This window comes from Podarcis vaucheri, assembly GCF_965113315.1.
Source record: "Podarcis vaucheri genome assembly, chromosome: 4".
NCBI classification, from domain to species: domain Eukaryota; kingdom Metazoa; phylum Chordata; class Lepidosauria; order Squamata; family Lacertidae; genus Podarcis; species Podarcis vaucheri.
The window spans coordinates 30,740,918-30,757,903 of record NC_138762.1 but is presented as its reverse complement, the minus strand read 5'-3'; the positions used below and the strand labels follow the sequence as shown (position 1 = coordinate 30,757,903).

Genomic DNA, 16,986 nt, shown 5'->3' with positions numbered 1-16,986 from the left:
CTGTGTCCAATGTTGCAGCTTTGGTATGTGTGGCAGCATAGACACAAGTGGGCCAAAATTAATCATATTTAGTAACTCTCATTTATTGCACTGGAAGAGACTTACACACCTCCTGAAAAACAGGAGTTAAAATACTTGGGCAAAATCACAATTCCAGACACATAAAAGCAGTATGTATCAGCTTCTGCTTCACAACAAAATGCATTGGAAAATGTAGCTATATGCTGCATACCAAGCTCTACATTTAAAAGATGTTCTTTTTTTATATGTAAGGGCGGGAGTAAGTTATGTATTTATATGCAACCATAGTGCGTTGGTGTTTTTTTTGGTGTGTGTGTGTTTTTGCAGGGGGAAGAATGTCTCTTGAAGTTATCAAAACTCCCCTTTATCTCAGGAAGTCTGTTACAGATGCTGTTATCCCTGCCGCATAAGGGCTTGCTTCAAACACTCTGCTTCCCTGTCAGCAGGGCTGATACACTGTATTATAACAAGCCTCCTCCATAACAACTGTTCACAGGCAGCGCTTGTAGCTTTACACGTGCAGCCTGCAAGGTTCCTTGCCAGCATTAGGATGCTTCCGCTTCTGGGTCTCTAATTAGACCTACTCCCCTACACTAAGAGTCTCTCTCTCTCTCTCTCTCTCTCTCTCCTTTTCTTCTGGGTGGAGGGTGCCTTAGGGAGGAAGGAACAGGGGCAGGGCTGTGCAAAGGGGGTGAACAGTAGAAAGGACTAGGTCACCTGCATTTCAAAATTAGAAATTTGCTAAACATAATTAGATAGATAGATAGATATAGATAGACAGATAGATAGACAGATAGAATAAAGGTTCATGCATCTTCCCCTTGGTGTTGGTGGAACAGCAGTGAGTATATTCAGAATATGTTTCATTACTGTTTCAGGTACCTTTTAGCTGCATAATACAAAGTGATATAACCTTCATTGTTATAGCAATGTTTTTCAGGCTGACTTGTCAAAGGGATGAAGTATAGTTTGCTTGTACCCAATGAAACAGAAAGACTTGTGTAGTGTTAATGAGTTTCTATAGGAATCTTAGCAGTGGAAAGACAGGGTTTTCTTTCTTGCTAAATTAGCATTGTGCCTCTGAAGTTAGGAGCACAGTGATTTGCCTTATTCTCGTCTGTTGTTTTTTTCCCAATTTAGTTATAAGGAAATTCAGATTGTTTGCAGTTTAGCAGTTTAGTTTGCTTTATAATTAAGAGTTGTTAATCTGCTAATTATTTATTGGACTTGCTTTTATGAATTCTGCAATGTTTTACTTTTTCCCTATATATTTTTTATTATTTTATTTCATTCTTTCTACTTGGGGGTTGAAATGTTCCATGAAAACACTTGTGTATGGGCAGGGGGGTCTGGAGTCTGGCAGTCACTCTGGGAGTTCTTAGCCAGGGTCCTTCTCCATGGACCAACCACTCCTGAGCTTATGGATGGATTGCATCTTTCTGATTTAATTTTGCAGGCAATGCATCTGACTAAAAATTTGAATTTCCTTTTCCACCAGCAATATGACATTTGGGTCAAATGTTCAATAAAAAGAGAAGCAATCCATGAATTCTTTGCATATTTTATTTTTCTTTTTGATTTCCAACTCACACACATCTGGCATATTTTACATCTTTGCAATAAAACATGGTTACAATAGCTTAAGGAATTTATATATCCAAAATATTTCACCATGATCTTGAGATGAAATGAACTTATCTTCCAGATGTTCAATATTCTCCCAATTCTAAGCTACAAACTCAAGATATTGCTTACAGACCAATGATGAATAACTTAATCATTACATTGATTCCCCATGATTTCAGAATTTTATAAATACAAACAACAATGAAGAAGGTATTTAGTGCTAAAACTTACTAATACAAGGTGGAGAACAAATAAGAATCACATCAATAAATAATGATATGTTTCTGGTGCCAGTACAAAGAATCCGTTACCTTGTTTTTATCTTTTTTAAATAAATGACTGCAAGTGAGTGTAAAGTCTGAGAAAATTACATTCCTGTTACATGCCTCATAGCCCTACCGACACAATATGTACATCTATGACAATACAGTCACCAAATATACAAAGAAGAAACATGAAGTAAAGTGTATATACCCCTGGGTGTGTTACTTGATCCGTAGAATGTGCGGCAAATTATCCTGATCGTCATCGTTACAGTATTGTCAGACATGAAGTGCCGTCAACAGAGAATGTGGCTTAATGCGTGACTTTCAGAAGAATGTAAAAGAACAACCCCAATGAAGCTAAGGTCCTTTTTAACCAAGCTTTATTTCCAAGGAAATGAAGAGAAAATCTTAATTGCTCTCTCCCTGCAATGTACAGTATGCCAAATGTGATGAATCTAGAAGTCTAGCACTCTTGCTTTGGTGGGAGTCATTAAGCACGCGAGTATCCTCTCATCTCTCTTCCGTGCTCCTGCCTTTCTATCGCGGTACTAAATTAATAAAGGAAGGATTTTCTCTTCCTCTTGCAACGCATAAATATGGCAAACAATGGCTTCATATCCAAACGCTTCATGTCATAAGCAAAAACTCCACTTAGAAGGGGGCGTGTGGCTTGAGATTGAAAAGAGCAAACCATATTTCAGTGGCAATGACAAAACTGCGGCTTGTGCCCCATTTCAACCCTTAAATGCAAGCTGGGCCCTTAGGCAGTTCACTTCAACCTGTGAATGTCGCCGTTTCATCAAGACATTCAGGTTTAAAGTACATGCAAGTTGTAACTCCACAATAAAGTTAAGAAACATTTTTTGTTCTTTATACAAGGTTTTACTTTTACAAAAGTATCCCTTTAAAGTTAAGATGTGCATCTGATGTACAAAGTATCAAACGTAGTTTATTTTAATCCTTTTAATTATTATTATTTTCAGCTTGAAAAGAGGCTGGAAATGGGAAATGTATGCTAGGTTCATGGCCCCAAACAATGTAACAACCGGACACAAGTTTCCTCAGAATATTCAAAAGTCTCTTGTGACGTGTTCTCCACTAGCTTTTCTCAGTAAACAAAGGTATATGAAATAATTACCAAAACATCTCCTAAGTCATTATAATTTACATGATACAAGCTCATTTCTGCAGCAGCTGGTGTTCGGTTGTGAAAAAACACACAAAGTAAAATGGTTGCTGACTACAATGGACAGCTATTGCTGGGTGTAATGGAATGTACAACGGAGGTCGATGCAGACTTGTTTTTCCACCAGAGATTATGCCTTTCAGTAGCACTTGTGCTCTCAATTTCGCCTTTGCTTTCAGTTCTTCACTCCGGTTCAATATCTATTCTGATGCTCATAATGCCACCGATTAAAATCTATATTAAAAGCTACAATGCTACCAGAAGCCATGCCAGTAATTAGAGTCCTGAAAGAGAGACAAAGACACAAACTGTACATACTGAGTTATTTCTTTAAAAAATGTTCACAGCAGTCAGGTTTTTCCACCCTCAAACTATACTTATGCTGATTCCAAAGATCATAGAATCATATTAGACATACAGTGGTACCTCGGGTTACATACGCTTCAGGTTGCATACGCTTCAGGTTACAGACTTTGCTAACCCAGAAATAGTACCTCGGGTTAAGAATTTACCTCAGGATGAGAACAGAAATCGTGCTCTGATGGCGTGGCGGCAGCAGGAGGCCCCATTAGCTAAAGTGGTGCTTCAGGTTAAGAACAGTTTCAGGTTAAGAACAGACCTCCAGAACGAATTAAGTACTTAACCTGAGGTACCACTGTACAAGAACAATGATGGAAATGTGATATTCTGCTACTGCATCTAACGTGGTGCATAATAATAATAATAATAATAATAATAATAATAATAATTTATTATTTATACCCCGCCCATCTGGCTGGGTTTCCCCAGCCACTCTGGGCGGCTTCCACAGAAACCAAAAAACACTAAAATATCATACATTAAAAGCTTCCCTGAATAGGGCCGCCTTAAGATGTTTTCTGAATGTCAGGTAGTTTTCCATCACCTTGACATCCGATGGGAGGGCATTCCACAGGGCGGGCGCCACCACCGAAAAGGCCCTCTGCCTGGTTCCCTGTAGCTTCGCTTCTCGCAATGAGGGAACCGCCAGAAGGCCCTCGGCGCTGGACCTCAGTGTCCGGGCAGAACGATGGGGGTGGAGACGCTCCTTCAGGTATACTGGGCCGAAGCCGTTTAGGGCTTTAAAGGTCAACACCAACACTTTGAATTGTGCTCGGAAACGTACTGGGAGCCAATGTAGGTCTTTCAAGACCGGTGTTATGTGGTCTCGGCGGCCGCCCCCAGTCACCAGTAACATAACACAGATGTATTTCTGGGTAGGCAAGGGAGTGAAATTAGGGATTTTCACTGAGCCATGGCTGCCTCCATCTCCCCTCCGGTGTGCTGCTAATGAGAAACCTGGGTCAATGGAAGCTGAAACCATGCCAACAATGAAACATGCTAGCCAGATTTCCCCTTTTTTAAAATTAAAATTACACATGTATATCCTGCCCTTCTCCAAAGGAAGTACAGTGGGATAGTCCCATGACCATCTTCACAACAACACTGGGAACAAGGCTGGCTCAAAACATTTAGGCATCTGAGGTGAACCACAAAATCTCCCCCTCCCAGAGAAGAAGGGGTGAGTGAAGATCTACATCAGGAACAAGGGGGCTTGGAATCAAATCAACCTTACCCAGTGGTTGAACTAGGAATAAAAAGCTGTTGGAGGGGGAAAGGGGCCTACTCAGAATCATGCTGGGCAGGTGCAGAGCTCAGGAGACCCCAGAGTGCAGCACTCGTCATTTCTCCCCTAGGGTGGGAGGAGACCAGCAGATCCTCTCATTTGCGAAGAGACTGCTATAGAGGCAGCATTGTGGGGGCTACTGAGGAGGCAGCAGATCCGGCCTCCAAGGATCATGCCGCAGCCATCAGTGCTACCACAGAAGTGGCAGGCGATGCATTCCTTGGAGGCCGGATCTGCCCCTGTGGATCCTGCCACCTGAGGTGGTTGCCTCACCTTGCCCAATGGGGGGGCTGGCCCTGCCGGGGAAGGAAGGTAGAAATAATGAGTTGCTGACACAGTGAGGCATGCTGCTTGCCTGAAAGGTGTGGAGGTGGAACAGGGCAGATGTGAGGTCAAAGCTGTGCAGGTTCACTAGCAGAAATGCTGGATTGGCTCTGTCAGTGTCTGCCTGCACATCCATGATCTCACCGCCATCCTGCTGCCACGCCATCCAGGTAAGCAGCAGCGATACCGAGTGGCTCCATGGCATCAGCTGCTCATGAAATTAATGCTTGTCTCTTCTAACGTGCATCATAGCTGAGGAGGGGTTTGAACTCGGAACATCCCAAGGGGGTCCAAGTGTGAGATTCTATCTGGTACGCCACATTACTATCCACAATCCTGACCGTGGGGGTCACAGCGTTATAGCATTAAACCGATGTTTCACAAGTGTGTAAACTGGCTCTTCACACTCCATTTTGTGTTTGGGTGTAGGGAAAGAAACAAATGCATACAGATTCAGTAGTGGAGAGAGCCTGCATATGTAGAATCACTCCAGGGAGGTTCGCCTGGTGCCTTCATTATAGACTTTTAGGCACCAGGCGAAAACGTCCCTCTTCCACCAGGCCTTTGACTGATTACTATTCTACAGCCTTTGAAATGTGTCTGTGGGAAGGGCGGGGTATTGTTTTTAATTATTTACATGTGTTTTTATCTTCTATTTTATTCGTGAACCGCCCTGAGATCTTACGATGAAGGGCGGTATATAAATTTAATAAATAATAACAATAATCTCCGCCTTTAGAACATAAGGAAGTAGGAGCCCAGTCGAAAATGCAGCATGAGGAGTCTCCTGTAATGCAGCAGAATTGAGTAAGAAAATTAGAAGCTGTATTGCTTAATCCAAAAATCATGGAGAGGTGAATTGTATTGTGTGTTTCAAAGAGAGGCTGAATTACTGGAGGAGACAAATAAAATGTACAAGTTTAAAGAGGCCCACTGCTTCTCTGGAACGTGTCCAGAGGAGGGCAATCAAAATGGTCAAAGGCCTGGAAACGATGCCTTATGAGGAACGGCTAAGGGAGCTGGGCATGTTTAGCCTGGAGAAGAGGAGGTTAAGGGGTGATATGATAGCCATGTTCAAATATATAAAAGGATGTCACATAGAGGAGGGAGAAAGGTTGTTTTCTGCTGCTCCAGAGAAGCAGACATGGAGCAATGGATCCAAACTACAAGAAAGAAGATTCCACCTAAACATTAGGAAGAACTTCCTGACAGTAAGAGCTGTTCGACAGTGGAATTTGCTGCCAAGGAGTGTGGTGGAGTCTCCTTCTTTGGAGGTCTTTAAGCAGAGTGTCATATGTCAGGAGTGCTCTGATGGTGTTTCCTGCTTGGCAGGGGGTTGGACTCGATGGCCCTTGTGGTCTCTTCCAACTCTATGATTCTATGATTCTCTTGGGTTGCAACTTACCTCTGATCATGAGACAGGTCCATTGCCCTAATGCCAGCATCACAGCCAGGGTAAATGTAGAGCTGCTTGAAGTCACAAGCCTGCCATACTTCTACGACTCCATTATCGCCACCCGTAACCAGGTTCTGCCCATCGCTGCTCAGGAGGATAGCCTACAGATGAGCCAAAATGAGTAGTGACATTAAATGCTGTGTAGACTAACACAAACAGCTTCTGTGAGAGGATATTTCCTTGTCCAGCCTAGGACAGGAGCAAAGGCGGCTTTGCTGGAAGTCACCATGGATCATTTCTGACTTTGCCCTGCAACAAAGGTGCCATCAGTAACACCTCAAGAACTCCCTTTACTCTCTCTGAGGTGTCCGTGATGGATTGGACTCCTCAGGGCCCTGTATTCATGTCTTGGCTCCTAGTCAAGGGAGGACAGATGTCAAGCCATGTAAACCTTTAAAGCAGAGACACTTTAAAATCTGTATGTCTAAAACAGATATACAGGAATCGTCAAGTGCTCAGTTTTAAAAACAGAGAGTTCACTTCTCGATTGAATTAGAGCCGAGACGTTTTTCCAGTAAATGTGACCCCTAATTTTCCAGTGATCACTAATTTCTCATGAGACTTCTTCAAGCATTACTGTTGTTGTACATCATAATAAGTTCTGAGAGGAAATACTTACCCTGGTTGAGTCGTTGATCTCCATCTGTGCCAAGAGTTTTCCATTAATGCTAAAATTGCTGAATCTGCCTCGTTCATAGTAGATGATACAGTGGCCTTCACTAGATACTGAAATTAAGCGAGGATACAAGCAGTTTTCTGTTCCTTCAAGTGCTCTCAGCAAATCTCCAGTAATTGTGTGCACCAGGCAAGGTCCTTCTGTATATTGACAAATAATACAGAGAGGCACATAATTTAGTTAAATTGTGCCAAATGCATACAGAGATGGCACATAGTGGTATATAAACAGTGAAAGAATGTGTAGGGGAAACAATGTCTCTGATCTAAAGTGGGGCTTCAGCAAAGTGAAATCGCTTTCAAGTAGTGTGCACCTGTGTGTGTGTGTGTGTGTATTTTCACATTCCCATTTCTGAGCAGAACAATCCCAGCTCACAAATCTGCTGGCTGGAAGAGGTTAGGAATCAGGTAGTGGTTCCTTCCGGCCAACAAACAGGAGAAATGCTACTGGGGAGGTTATATCCAGCACAGAGGTTTCCAATATACCCACAGAAACATCCACCAGTGGTGTTTCTACAGGCAATAGCTGCTAATATAGCTGCCCCCTAATGCTCCAGGGATGAAGTAGATGTGGTTTTGGATATACTTCATTTCCCCAAGAGGCTCCAGGACTTGGCTCATTAGCCATGCAAGTCTGGAGCTGGTCTAGGCAGTTTTCCCACTGGTTACAAATTAGTTGATTAAAAAAATAGGGGTGGGGAGACACATTGTTTCCCTTACCCTGGTGCCTAATGCAAGCCAGGAGGTTTTTGAAAGTGGTGGATCACCCACCACTTCATTTTCCTACCTCACTTACAATTGTGGTATGAATGATATTTTTCTGAAGCAAGTCAGCGGTCTAAGTCATTGTACCCTGTCCATATTTATCAAACATTTAGTATCTGTACAGCAGGGACACTTTGTAGCTGAGGTTTGGTGCTATCTTAAATAGTTGCGTTTGTGACTCTGAATGCAAGAGAATGACATACTGCTTTTCGTACCCTACTGTGGCAAGAGATTTGTCATTCTGATACAAAAACTGAGATATTCAATGAATAATACATCCTTTCAGCCACATCTTGGATATCATTGTATGAAAATTATCCAGGAAGTAAACTATAACACAGCTTTGTCTTGTTTTTAAGTATACTGTGCAGCAGACTAGCTTCTTTGAGACAAATGGTTGTGTGGTGATAAATTAGTTGGATTTTAAGGTGCCACAGGACTTTTTTTGTCCCTTTGGCATCAACAGAAAAGCACAGCAGCTCTTCTGGAGTCATGCATACAAATTCAATACACAGAATGACTGAGGCATTTTCTTAGATGCATCCATTAAATTCATGATTTGTACACACAGTTTGCAGCATGTGGGCAAACCCATTTACTGCCTTCCTGCCTCTGCTCCTTCCTTCACTCATAAGCATCATTGATACTCAATTTTCCACACCTCAGAAACTATTCCCATCCCTAGGAGTTTTTAAGAATAAAACTTTCCACTTTCATCAGACCAGCTGAAACTATTCACAAACAATTAATTATTGAATTTTCAATTCAGCAGCTAGGATGCTTGCAAACCTGCATGGGCTCATAGCAGCCCATGGCAGCCGAGGGCCGTGGTGGAAGTTTACAAGCAGGCAGGCTGGTGGCAGATGAAGCTCTGCGGAGGATACAGAAATTAAAATATATAGCATGTAGGATAATGAGAGGAGGATGAAATTATACTTATCCTGAGGCAAATCTTACTGATGAGGAAGTTTCAAATTTGTAAGACTTTAATTGACAACTGACCTTTAGCACCACTTATGACAAGTCCCAGTTCGGCACACACCGATACGCAGACGACTTCGTGGTCGTGACCAGTCAGAACGGCTCTGGGAGCTGGATAATCACCTAAAACGGAAAGACATCTCACGTAAAATATAATTCATCAGCAACAAATCAGATTCAAACTGGCTTTGTAACTTTTTATCTTTCGTTGAACCCCTGTTTCTCCACCGATTGGCTCACTCTTTGTTGGGCTTGAGCTAAGAGTTCATAATGTTCGTTTCTATATTCTCAGAAGCAACATAAAAACAGTAGGTTTTGGAATACCTTCTGGGGGAAGGATCTCTCTGGTATTAACCTTCTGTATAGTCAAGAATATTAAGAACTTTGGGGCAAAACTAGAGATGGCCAGATCTGTCCATTTCAGATTCTTTTCCCAGTCCTGAGTTCAGTTCCTCACATTTCCACACCAGTTTGCAAAACAATTTTTCATAGAATTTCATAGACTCACACAATCATAGAATTGTAGAGTTGGAAGGGACCACAAGGGTTATCTAGTCCAGGAATTTTTTGCCCTGCATGGAGCTAGAACCTATGACCGTGAGATTATGAATCTTGTGTTCTGCCAACTGAGCCATTTTATGCACCCTTGTATATAATTTTGCCTAACACACACACTTTTGCAAAGCAATTTCTTAATCTACATTCCCCCAATCTATGCTTTTTAATGCACACTTTACATGCATTTTCATAGACATTCCTTGGCTGGAGAACTGAATCGCAAAATTCAGAGAAATGTGAAATTTGAAGTATAGCTGTGTTTCAGTTTCTGTATTGTTTCAGGAAGTGGTAGATTCACCTTCAAGTGCAAACTGAACTGAATTTCTCCTACATCTCTGGGCAAGACTAACATTTCCTTCTTGCTTTCCTTCCTAAGATTGGATTAGACATTACGATCCCTGCCAAGGTGAGTTGTTATGGTCTTCTCCATGAGAACTCACTTGCAGTGAGGAAACAATGAGAGAGTTCCTTGGGTAATGGCCAGCAGTGGCCAGCTGCTATATTCTTAGAAGCTGGAAGAGAGGTTTTGAATTTTGATACTGGTTAGTAACTATATTTCTTTTGTTCTTATATTATGCTTCTTCATGAAGCAAAAAACTAACTAACTAACTAAGTATAATCACGTATAAGACATGCGGTGTGTGCTAATATTTTAAAGTCCAGCCATGAGATTTAGAAATGTAAGCATGGTTTGAAAATAAGCTTTTAAAATAAATATTGGATTGCAATGTACATTCATATGACACTAGGACCAGAGCTTTTAGGGAAACACCTTTTTAAAATAAAAAAAAAATCACAATAAAATGCTAGGTACTATAATTTGCACCAAAAAGAAAAAGAATAGATTGAAAAGAATTATTTTAGTGGCACAGTCAACACACTTATATTTATGATGCAGGCAGGATTAGTCTGCAAGACTTTGCCACTCCAAGCAACTGCAATTTTCCAGAGGATGGGGGTGCAAATCTAAGATCACTTGCAACAGGTCACACCTGTTATTTTGCTTAATATATTGGTGTGACCACTTGTGTCCCATGTGCTGTCTAGCCAGGCTGCGTAATTATGGATGGTGCCTACCTTGGTTTCACAGCACCTTGGCTGGTGCTTATTTAGTGCTATTTAGTCACTTATAGACTGCCTTTCACTGTGAAAACAAGGCAATTTGCAAAATAAAACCAGTTTTATAAATAACAATAAAACATAAGCCAGAATATTCAGAGTTCAGTAATGAAAATAGAAAGGAAATTCTGTTCACATTTGTGTGTGTGTGTTTCACATTCATTCTTTCTTAAGCTCTATAGGAATACGTTGGCAGTAATATTATGAAGGGTCAAATTACTATGAAAACCATGAAAGCTTTTGGCCAAGATGTGGGTCAGGCTCTGTCAAATGTTCCCAAACTGGAATAACTGTGTTGGGTTTTCCTGCTTTCTATTAAACTTTGTCATGTGTGGGTTTCTTGGCTCAGTCTAGCCTCTTGTTCAAAGGTCCCATAGGGTGTGGACTGATCTTTCAAGGCTTTGGAATATGGACAATCTTGCTTCAAGGAAGTGAATTAGAATAGCCAAAAGGCAGGATCCTTTCAAAATGGGTCAGTTTTGACATTAGGTCAATAGGTGACTTGAGAGGGACTCCTCATGTTAGTACTCCACCTGCATGAGCAGTATAACATTAAAGTTATGCACTCAGTTGAAAGGTCAGCTCTTCTGTGAACCCACCACATCCACATGCTACAGCTTGATCAGGTCTCCCGCTGTCCTCCCATTTCTCTTGATACCAGAGAACCTCAGCTTTTGAATATGTTATTTGGGTCATGATTGCAATTAGCATGCTCTATTTGGTTATGTAAATAGCAGACTCAAGGAAGCTTGAACAGCCCAGGGCCATGGGGATAGAAGGGAGAAATTACCTCTCTCTCTCCCCCCCCCCTTGACAAGTCTCCCATTTTTGAAGCTGCTATTTGCATTTCAGTGGAAGCTTCCACTGAGATCAAAAGAGCCTTCTCTTGAAATGTAAATAGGAACTTCAGAGAAGCCCTTTTTTTGTAAAACCATGCAGGAGAGAAAGAGTTAAGCCTTCTCTGCCCACCTCTTCATAATCCTAAGGTTGTTTAGGCATCCCCACAGCGGTTACTTACACAACAATAACAACTGTTCTAGTTACAGGTAGGTAGCCATGTTGGTCTGCCGTAGTTGAAACAAAATAAAAAAAATCCTTCCAGTAGCACCTTAGCACACAAAAAGCTCATACCAATAACAAACTTAGTTGGTCTCTAAGGTGCTACTGGAAGGAATTTTTTTATTTTGTTTCAACAAAAACTGTGTATGTTAATTGCACATGCACAATGTCATGTGGTATCTAGTTTGCTGTTTGATCCATGCTTTAGAGTTGATTTAAATGTACATTAATTGATGTGCAGAAAGAAATTATAATTTTTGAAGTACTGTACACTAAAGACATAGGAGAGAGTGTAAAGGAATCATATCTAAAAACATGATTACTGATACTATGCCGCTCCCACACTGCCCCCTGACAGCTTTCCAGTCATATATTAATTGTAAGCGTAATTCTGAAAATGGCCACTTTCAATGTGTTCTTATGTGCACTTTGGGAATCATTCTGGGTGGTATTCAACTAAGTTTTACTCAGAATAAACCCATTAAAGTTAATGAACATGGCTAAGTTACAGCCATTAATAAAAATAGGTCTACTCTGAGTAAAACTTAGTTCAACACCGCCCCCCAGGTTGAAAAAAACCAAAATCCTAAGATTTCTCCACATGTGTAATAAATGCACCCATAGCTGACATCACTTGCACAACAGGATTAAGTTTGCAAGGGGAAGCATACATTTGGAATTTCTTAAGTCTTAATGTATCACTTTTCAAGCAAAAAAAGAGTTGTTTAGAAACAGGTTTTGTTGTATGTCTCAGATTATCCACCACTTGCAATAAATTAAACTCAGTCCAAACCTCCGTTTCAAAATAAACAGATACATATTTGCCATGGAGAACAAAGACCCATATGCACGTAGAAAAGAGCCAGGGAAGAACAAGGTTATTACAGAATTTGGGGTGTACAGGGAGACGATAAGGAAAAGTGAGAGCAGTTTCGCTGTTGTGAAACAGTATTCTGGACTGGCACCAGCGTTGTCTGAAAGGATTGTGTGTGTGCGTGACAGTGAAAATGAGAAGGAAGCTAGGAAAGCCTTTGCAATACATCTGTTCTGTGTCTCTGGGCAGGATGTGCAAGGTTTTGATAGGAAGGGGCCGTTTCTGTGGTTTACTGCATGTTTTGTTGACTCTGTATTGCTAGCATAAGGGAGATGGAGGTGAAAAATAGAAATTATGTAAAGGAATGATGCAATCCTCTGAATCCTTTCACCTTTCCTGACACAACAGCCCGTTACAGGGAACGACTACAATGAATGACTGCAATTTTTAAAAGTCTAGTGGCATTTGTGCATATGCTACGTGAAGCATTTGATTAGAGATGGGCAACTTGTTCAGCACAAAGAGTCATATAGGAAACACATCAGGAGACAAAGAGTCTCGGCTCAATTGCATATTTCAGAAAGATGCTAAACTACAGCTGGCAGAGGGCTTGAACTTATTCTACAATATTCTTATTTTGAAATTGCTATTCTCAAATGTGAATTACTTGAGTTGGCCCTTGAAAAACCTTGAGAGTTTTTTTGACAGTTGAAAGGAAAGCAAAGAAAGGCAAACCAGCCTATTATCTCTATTATGCATGATTCTGGAATACCAAACACACAGTTCTCACTGAAGCTGCAGGTTATCTATAATTAAATTGAATCTGTACTGTGATCCACTTCATTTGCCAAGGCAAGAGCCCACGAGGACCAATATGGTCCTTGAAAACAAATTTTTAAAGAAATCCTAGCTATACTATGCTTTCCAAAGCCTTTAGAATCAATCATAGCTTTGCAATAACAGTGAGTATCATTTCACCCTTTAGGGACAAATGAAAGAAAATACAGTTTTAATCAGAGATATATTCTTCCAACAAAGCCACTGTGTGGGGGAGGAAATCTCACCCCACATTACATTTCACTGCAAAAGGCAGAATGTCATGGACCTTAGCAATCATTCACAATCCAGTAAAATATTCTGTCACCAGCACATCACCACTGATAGATGCAGCGAGAGGTTAAAGGCTGTGGCACCAGGGGAGCTGCAGGTGAAACTTGACCACTGTGAATTGAAACAGCATCACTTTGAACTCACAGTAATTTCCCCAACGTGGCACCTCTGTATCTGCAGTAGAATCACTTCAGGGCAAAATGATAAAATATACGAGACCAAGCTACCAAAACAGTTCCCTCAATGTAGTTTAAAATAAGACACTTGCTTTTGTTCTCCACAATGGACATAATATGTGATTTGATTTCTATGGAAGACCGAATGTCTTCCAATTCTAAACAGATAAATATTATTAATCTTTTTTTTTTATTCTGAGATGTGCTTGTTTCCTAATATTTCAGGTGCAATGGAAACCTCTCTCTCTCCTGCCACATCCCAGTTTTAGAAAGCACAGCAGCACGCTGCCAAAAGTACAATGGGAACAGTTGTTTTAAAAAGCAGGAGCCATCAAAGCATCTCATCCTTGGCAGAACAGTTTTCTTATCTGAAGGAAACCAAGAGCACTGAAAACTAAGCAGGGAAGAAGCACTGTTCCTTCCTTTTCTCTACAACAACCTACCTGTGGGTAAGCAGCCTAGCTAACCAGCAGGCCTGACGTTGCTATTCCTATTCTAGTCCAGGAAAGTGAAGGCTCGGACACATGAAAGCACTTCTAAAATGCAGCATATAGCAAACAGGTGTGTGTTCCTGGCTCCCTCCATTCCCCATGTTTCTTCTGCTCCACTGCTTCCCACACATGCAGAATGGGAAGACCCATTCCAATTCCCTGTGCTGTTTTTTGGGAGGAGAGGGAGGTCACAGCAGGATTTGCTGCTGCCGCCACCACCTCTCCTCTAGGAATCTCTTTCCTATTTTCATTGTGAGTGATGGGCTGGAAGAGAAGCTATTCTGACAAGAAATCCAACAATGAACGCTGGGAATGCCATCCTGTGCCTTGTTACAAGCCATGGCCTGAAGTGGGTTCACACCTGCCCTATGACTATTTCTTGGGCTCTGATAGGAAGCTCCCTTAGGCCCTGGGGAGTTCATTTCTGTGTTCCTGCTCTTGATAAGCAGCTGAAAGGTTGCACCAAACCTGGGGTTGCATCTGTCCCTCAATAGACAGGAAATAAGGCATACAAAATTCACATGGCTATATTTTTGTGGGAGGAAATGGTGAAATACAAGGGGCACAAGCATGTATGCAAGTCTGACTGCAAACACAGATATGTGAGTCTGTGTGACCTTTTTTATTAAGCAATCAAAAGTCATTTTACCCCTGAGTTGGCCTAACACAGTTTCAATGTGATTTTGAAGAAACTACACTGCAAACAACAGATCTGAGTGTGCAAACAAAGCCTGCTGTACTAGCCACCTCTCAAATAACATAAAGTCAGAAGAAATAAAATGTACAAATACAGGGGATGTTTTAAGTCTAATGATCCTCTCTCCTTCCAATTTATTTAGAGAGTCTTTTAGATTTGAAATATTTACTTACAAGTGACTTAAAATACCTTGAAAAGTGTTATTCAAAAAAATCAATGTTGCTCTCTCCCTGGAATTCTTTATAGACACATTTAGTATTTCCAATGCACAGGGCTGTTTACTACAGTCGTTTATTGAAGTACTGAACTTTCCCTTTAAGCATATGTAAAATGTGTCAAGTGATACAAAATGCACTTCAGTGTCTTTAAGGGATATTTCCTATAATTGGTCCACAAACTGAGCTTTGGGCTGGTTGACACAACACGCTCATAGTGCTCAATGCAAACACGGCCAGGGAAAGCAACGTTAACTAACACCTCTGGTGACTATCTGGTATGTAATGAGAAATGTCAAGTCCCAAGATCAATGAAGTTTCAGACTCTGGGGACACAACAGGAATAGCATTGATCCTTTTAAAGAAACCAGTCAAAGGCTGAACGCAATATATTGCACAGATAGGCTCAAGAGGATAAGCGGCCAAGTCCAGCATACCTACATGACAAAAAATTCAATCAGCTCTTAGCACAAGCTGCTGGCTCCATTCTCCTTCTTTTCATGCAAGGAGAAGGTTCCAATTAAAGTGTGCAAATTAATTTTTATCACTTCCAAATTAGTTTCTGAATTTGTGTCGGTTTCAGAAGAAAACATCTGTCCTTCACTTTCGTTGTAGCAATTTCAGCTATTTGGGTATTTGCTCAAAGATTCAGATTTTCCCCTCAACCTTTGTTTTTTGTTTTTAAATGTTTGTATGTCTGTATGATATAGCAAGTCATCTATTTAGTGCAGGCTAGAGATGCAAATGAAATGATGCAAATTCATAGTCAGAATTAGATTCACCAAGTTATGGAAATGGTTTAGGTGGAACAGTTTAGTAAATGGTATAATAAACACCTGCTTTCTCTAACTATTACTTTGCATAGCCTGATCCAAAATAGTATCTGGCACAGTGATCCAGGATATCAGCACTTCACATGCCCCAACTTTTACAGGCAGTGGTAAAGGTACAGAGACCCCTGACCATTAGGTCCAGTCGTGACCGACTCTGGGGTTGCGGCGCTCATCTCACTTTATTGGCCGAGGGAGCCGGCGTACAGCTTCTGGGTCATGTGGCCAGCATGGCTAATCCACTTCTGGTGAACCAGAGCAGCGCACGGAAACACTGTTTACCTTCCCGCCGGAGCAGTACCTATTTAGCTACTTGCACTTTGACGTGCTTTTGAACTGCTAGGTTGGCAGGAGCAGGGACCGAGCAACAGGAGCTCACCCGGTCGCGGGGATTCGAACCGCCGACCTTCTGATTGGCAAGTCCTAGGCTCTGTGGTTTAACCCACAGCGCCACCTGGGTCCCTTACAGGCAATGGACCCTACTCCAAATACTGTACCCTCCTATTATGAAACCTCAAACTGCAGTCTGCACACAAGGGCAAAAATGAATGGGACTGGGGCATGGGAGGTGCTGAGAATCTATACAGAGCAGCATATTACAATAGTTCAATGCTGTAACAGATTTGCCAGTCCTATTGTGGCAAAAGACAATACAGATTCCTAGTTGCCTAAATAGCTTGCAGTTTCCACGGAGGCCCAACTCCCTCCATGTGCTACACAGTCCAGAGAATCAAATTTGTTACTTTAAAAAATGTAAACTCTTTTCTGCTGGAAATTTTCAAATGTAAGAAGCTTTCAGGGGTTCCAGCTCCAGGGAGCCAAGCCCTCCCCACCATATTTTTGCGTAGGAGCCAGCCCCACAATGTCCACAAACTGCTCCTTCCCCTCCTCCTTCTGCTGTGGCCCTCCAAAGGTTTGAAACAGCCTTCTGCCGGTGGTGGTGCCAAGAGGAGAAGCAGGAGAAGCTGCCAG

General features: G+C 41.6%; 1 protein-coding gene and 1 long non-coding RNA gene across 7 annotated transcripts in view; one reads left to right on the top strand and one right to left on the bottom strand.

Annotated features, from left to right (window-relative positions):
- The window catches only part of LOC309531856, a 63,364-nt gene that overhangs the window by 33,900 nt on the left and 12,478 nt on the right, over positions 1-16,986 (top strand). For 2 of the 4 annotated variants that reach the window (XR_014219479.1, XR_014219480.1), the window contains exon 4: positions 9,880-9,909. The exons of 1 other annotated variant lie outside the window; for it this stretch is intronic. This is a non-coding gene — a long non-coding RNA (uncharacterized lncRNA). Of the gene's footprint in view, positions 1-4,521; positions 6,098-9,879; positions 9,910-16,986 lie in introns of those variants that run through there. One more of the 4 variants, XR_014219481.1, reaches the window with a different exon arrangement.
- NBEA (neurobeachin) overlaps positions 1,571-16,986 on the bottom strand; it is a 353,050-nt gene continuing 337,634 nt past the window's right edge. For all 3 annotated transcript variants that reach the window (XM_082221535.1, XM_082221536.1, XM_082221534.1), the window contains 4 exons: positions 8,967-9,068; positions 7,144-7,340; positions 6,474-6,625; positions 1,571-3,383 (listed from right to left, as the gene is read on the bottom strand). In XM_082221535.1, the coding sequence (XP_082077661.1) occupies positions 3,293-3,383; positions 6,474-6,625; positions 7,144-7,340; positions 8,967-9,068 (542 nt within the window). In that variant the 3' untranslated portion in view covers positions 1,571-3,292. The remainder of the gene's footprint in view (positions 3,384-6,473; positions 6,626-7,143; positions 7,341-8,966; positions 9,069-16,986) is intronic.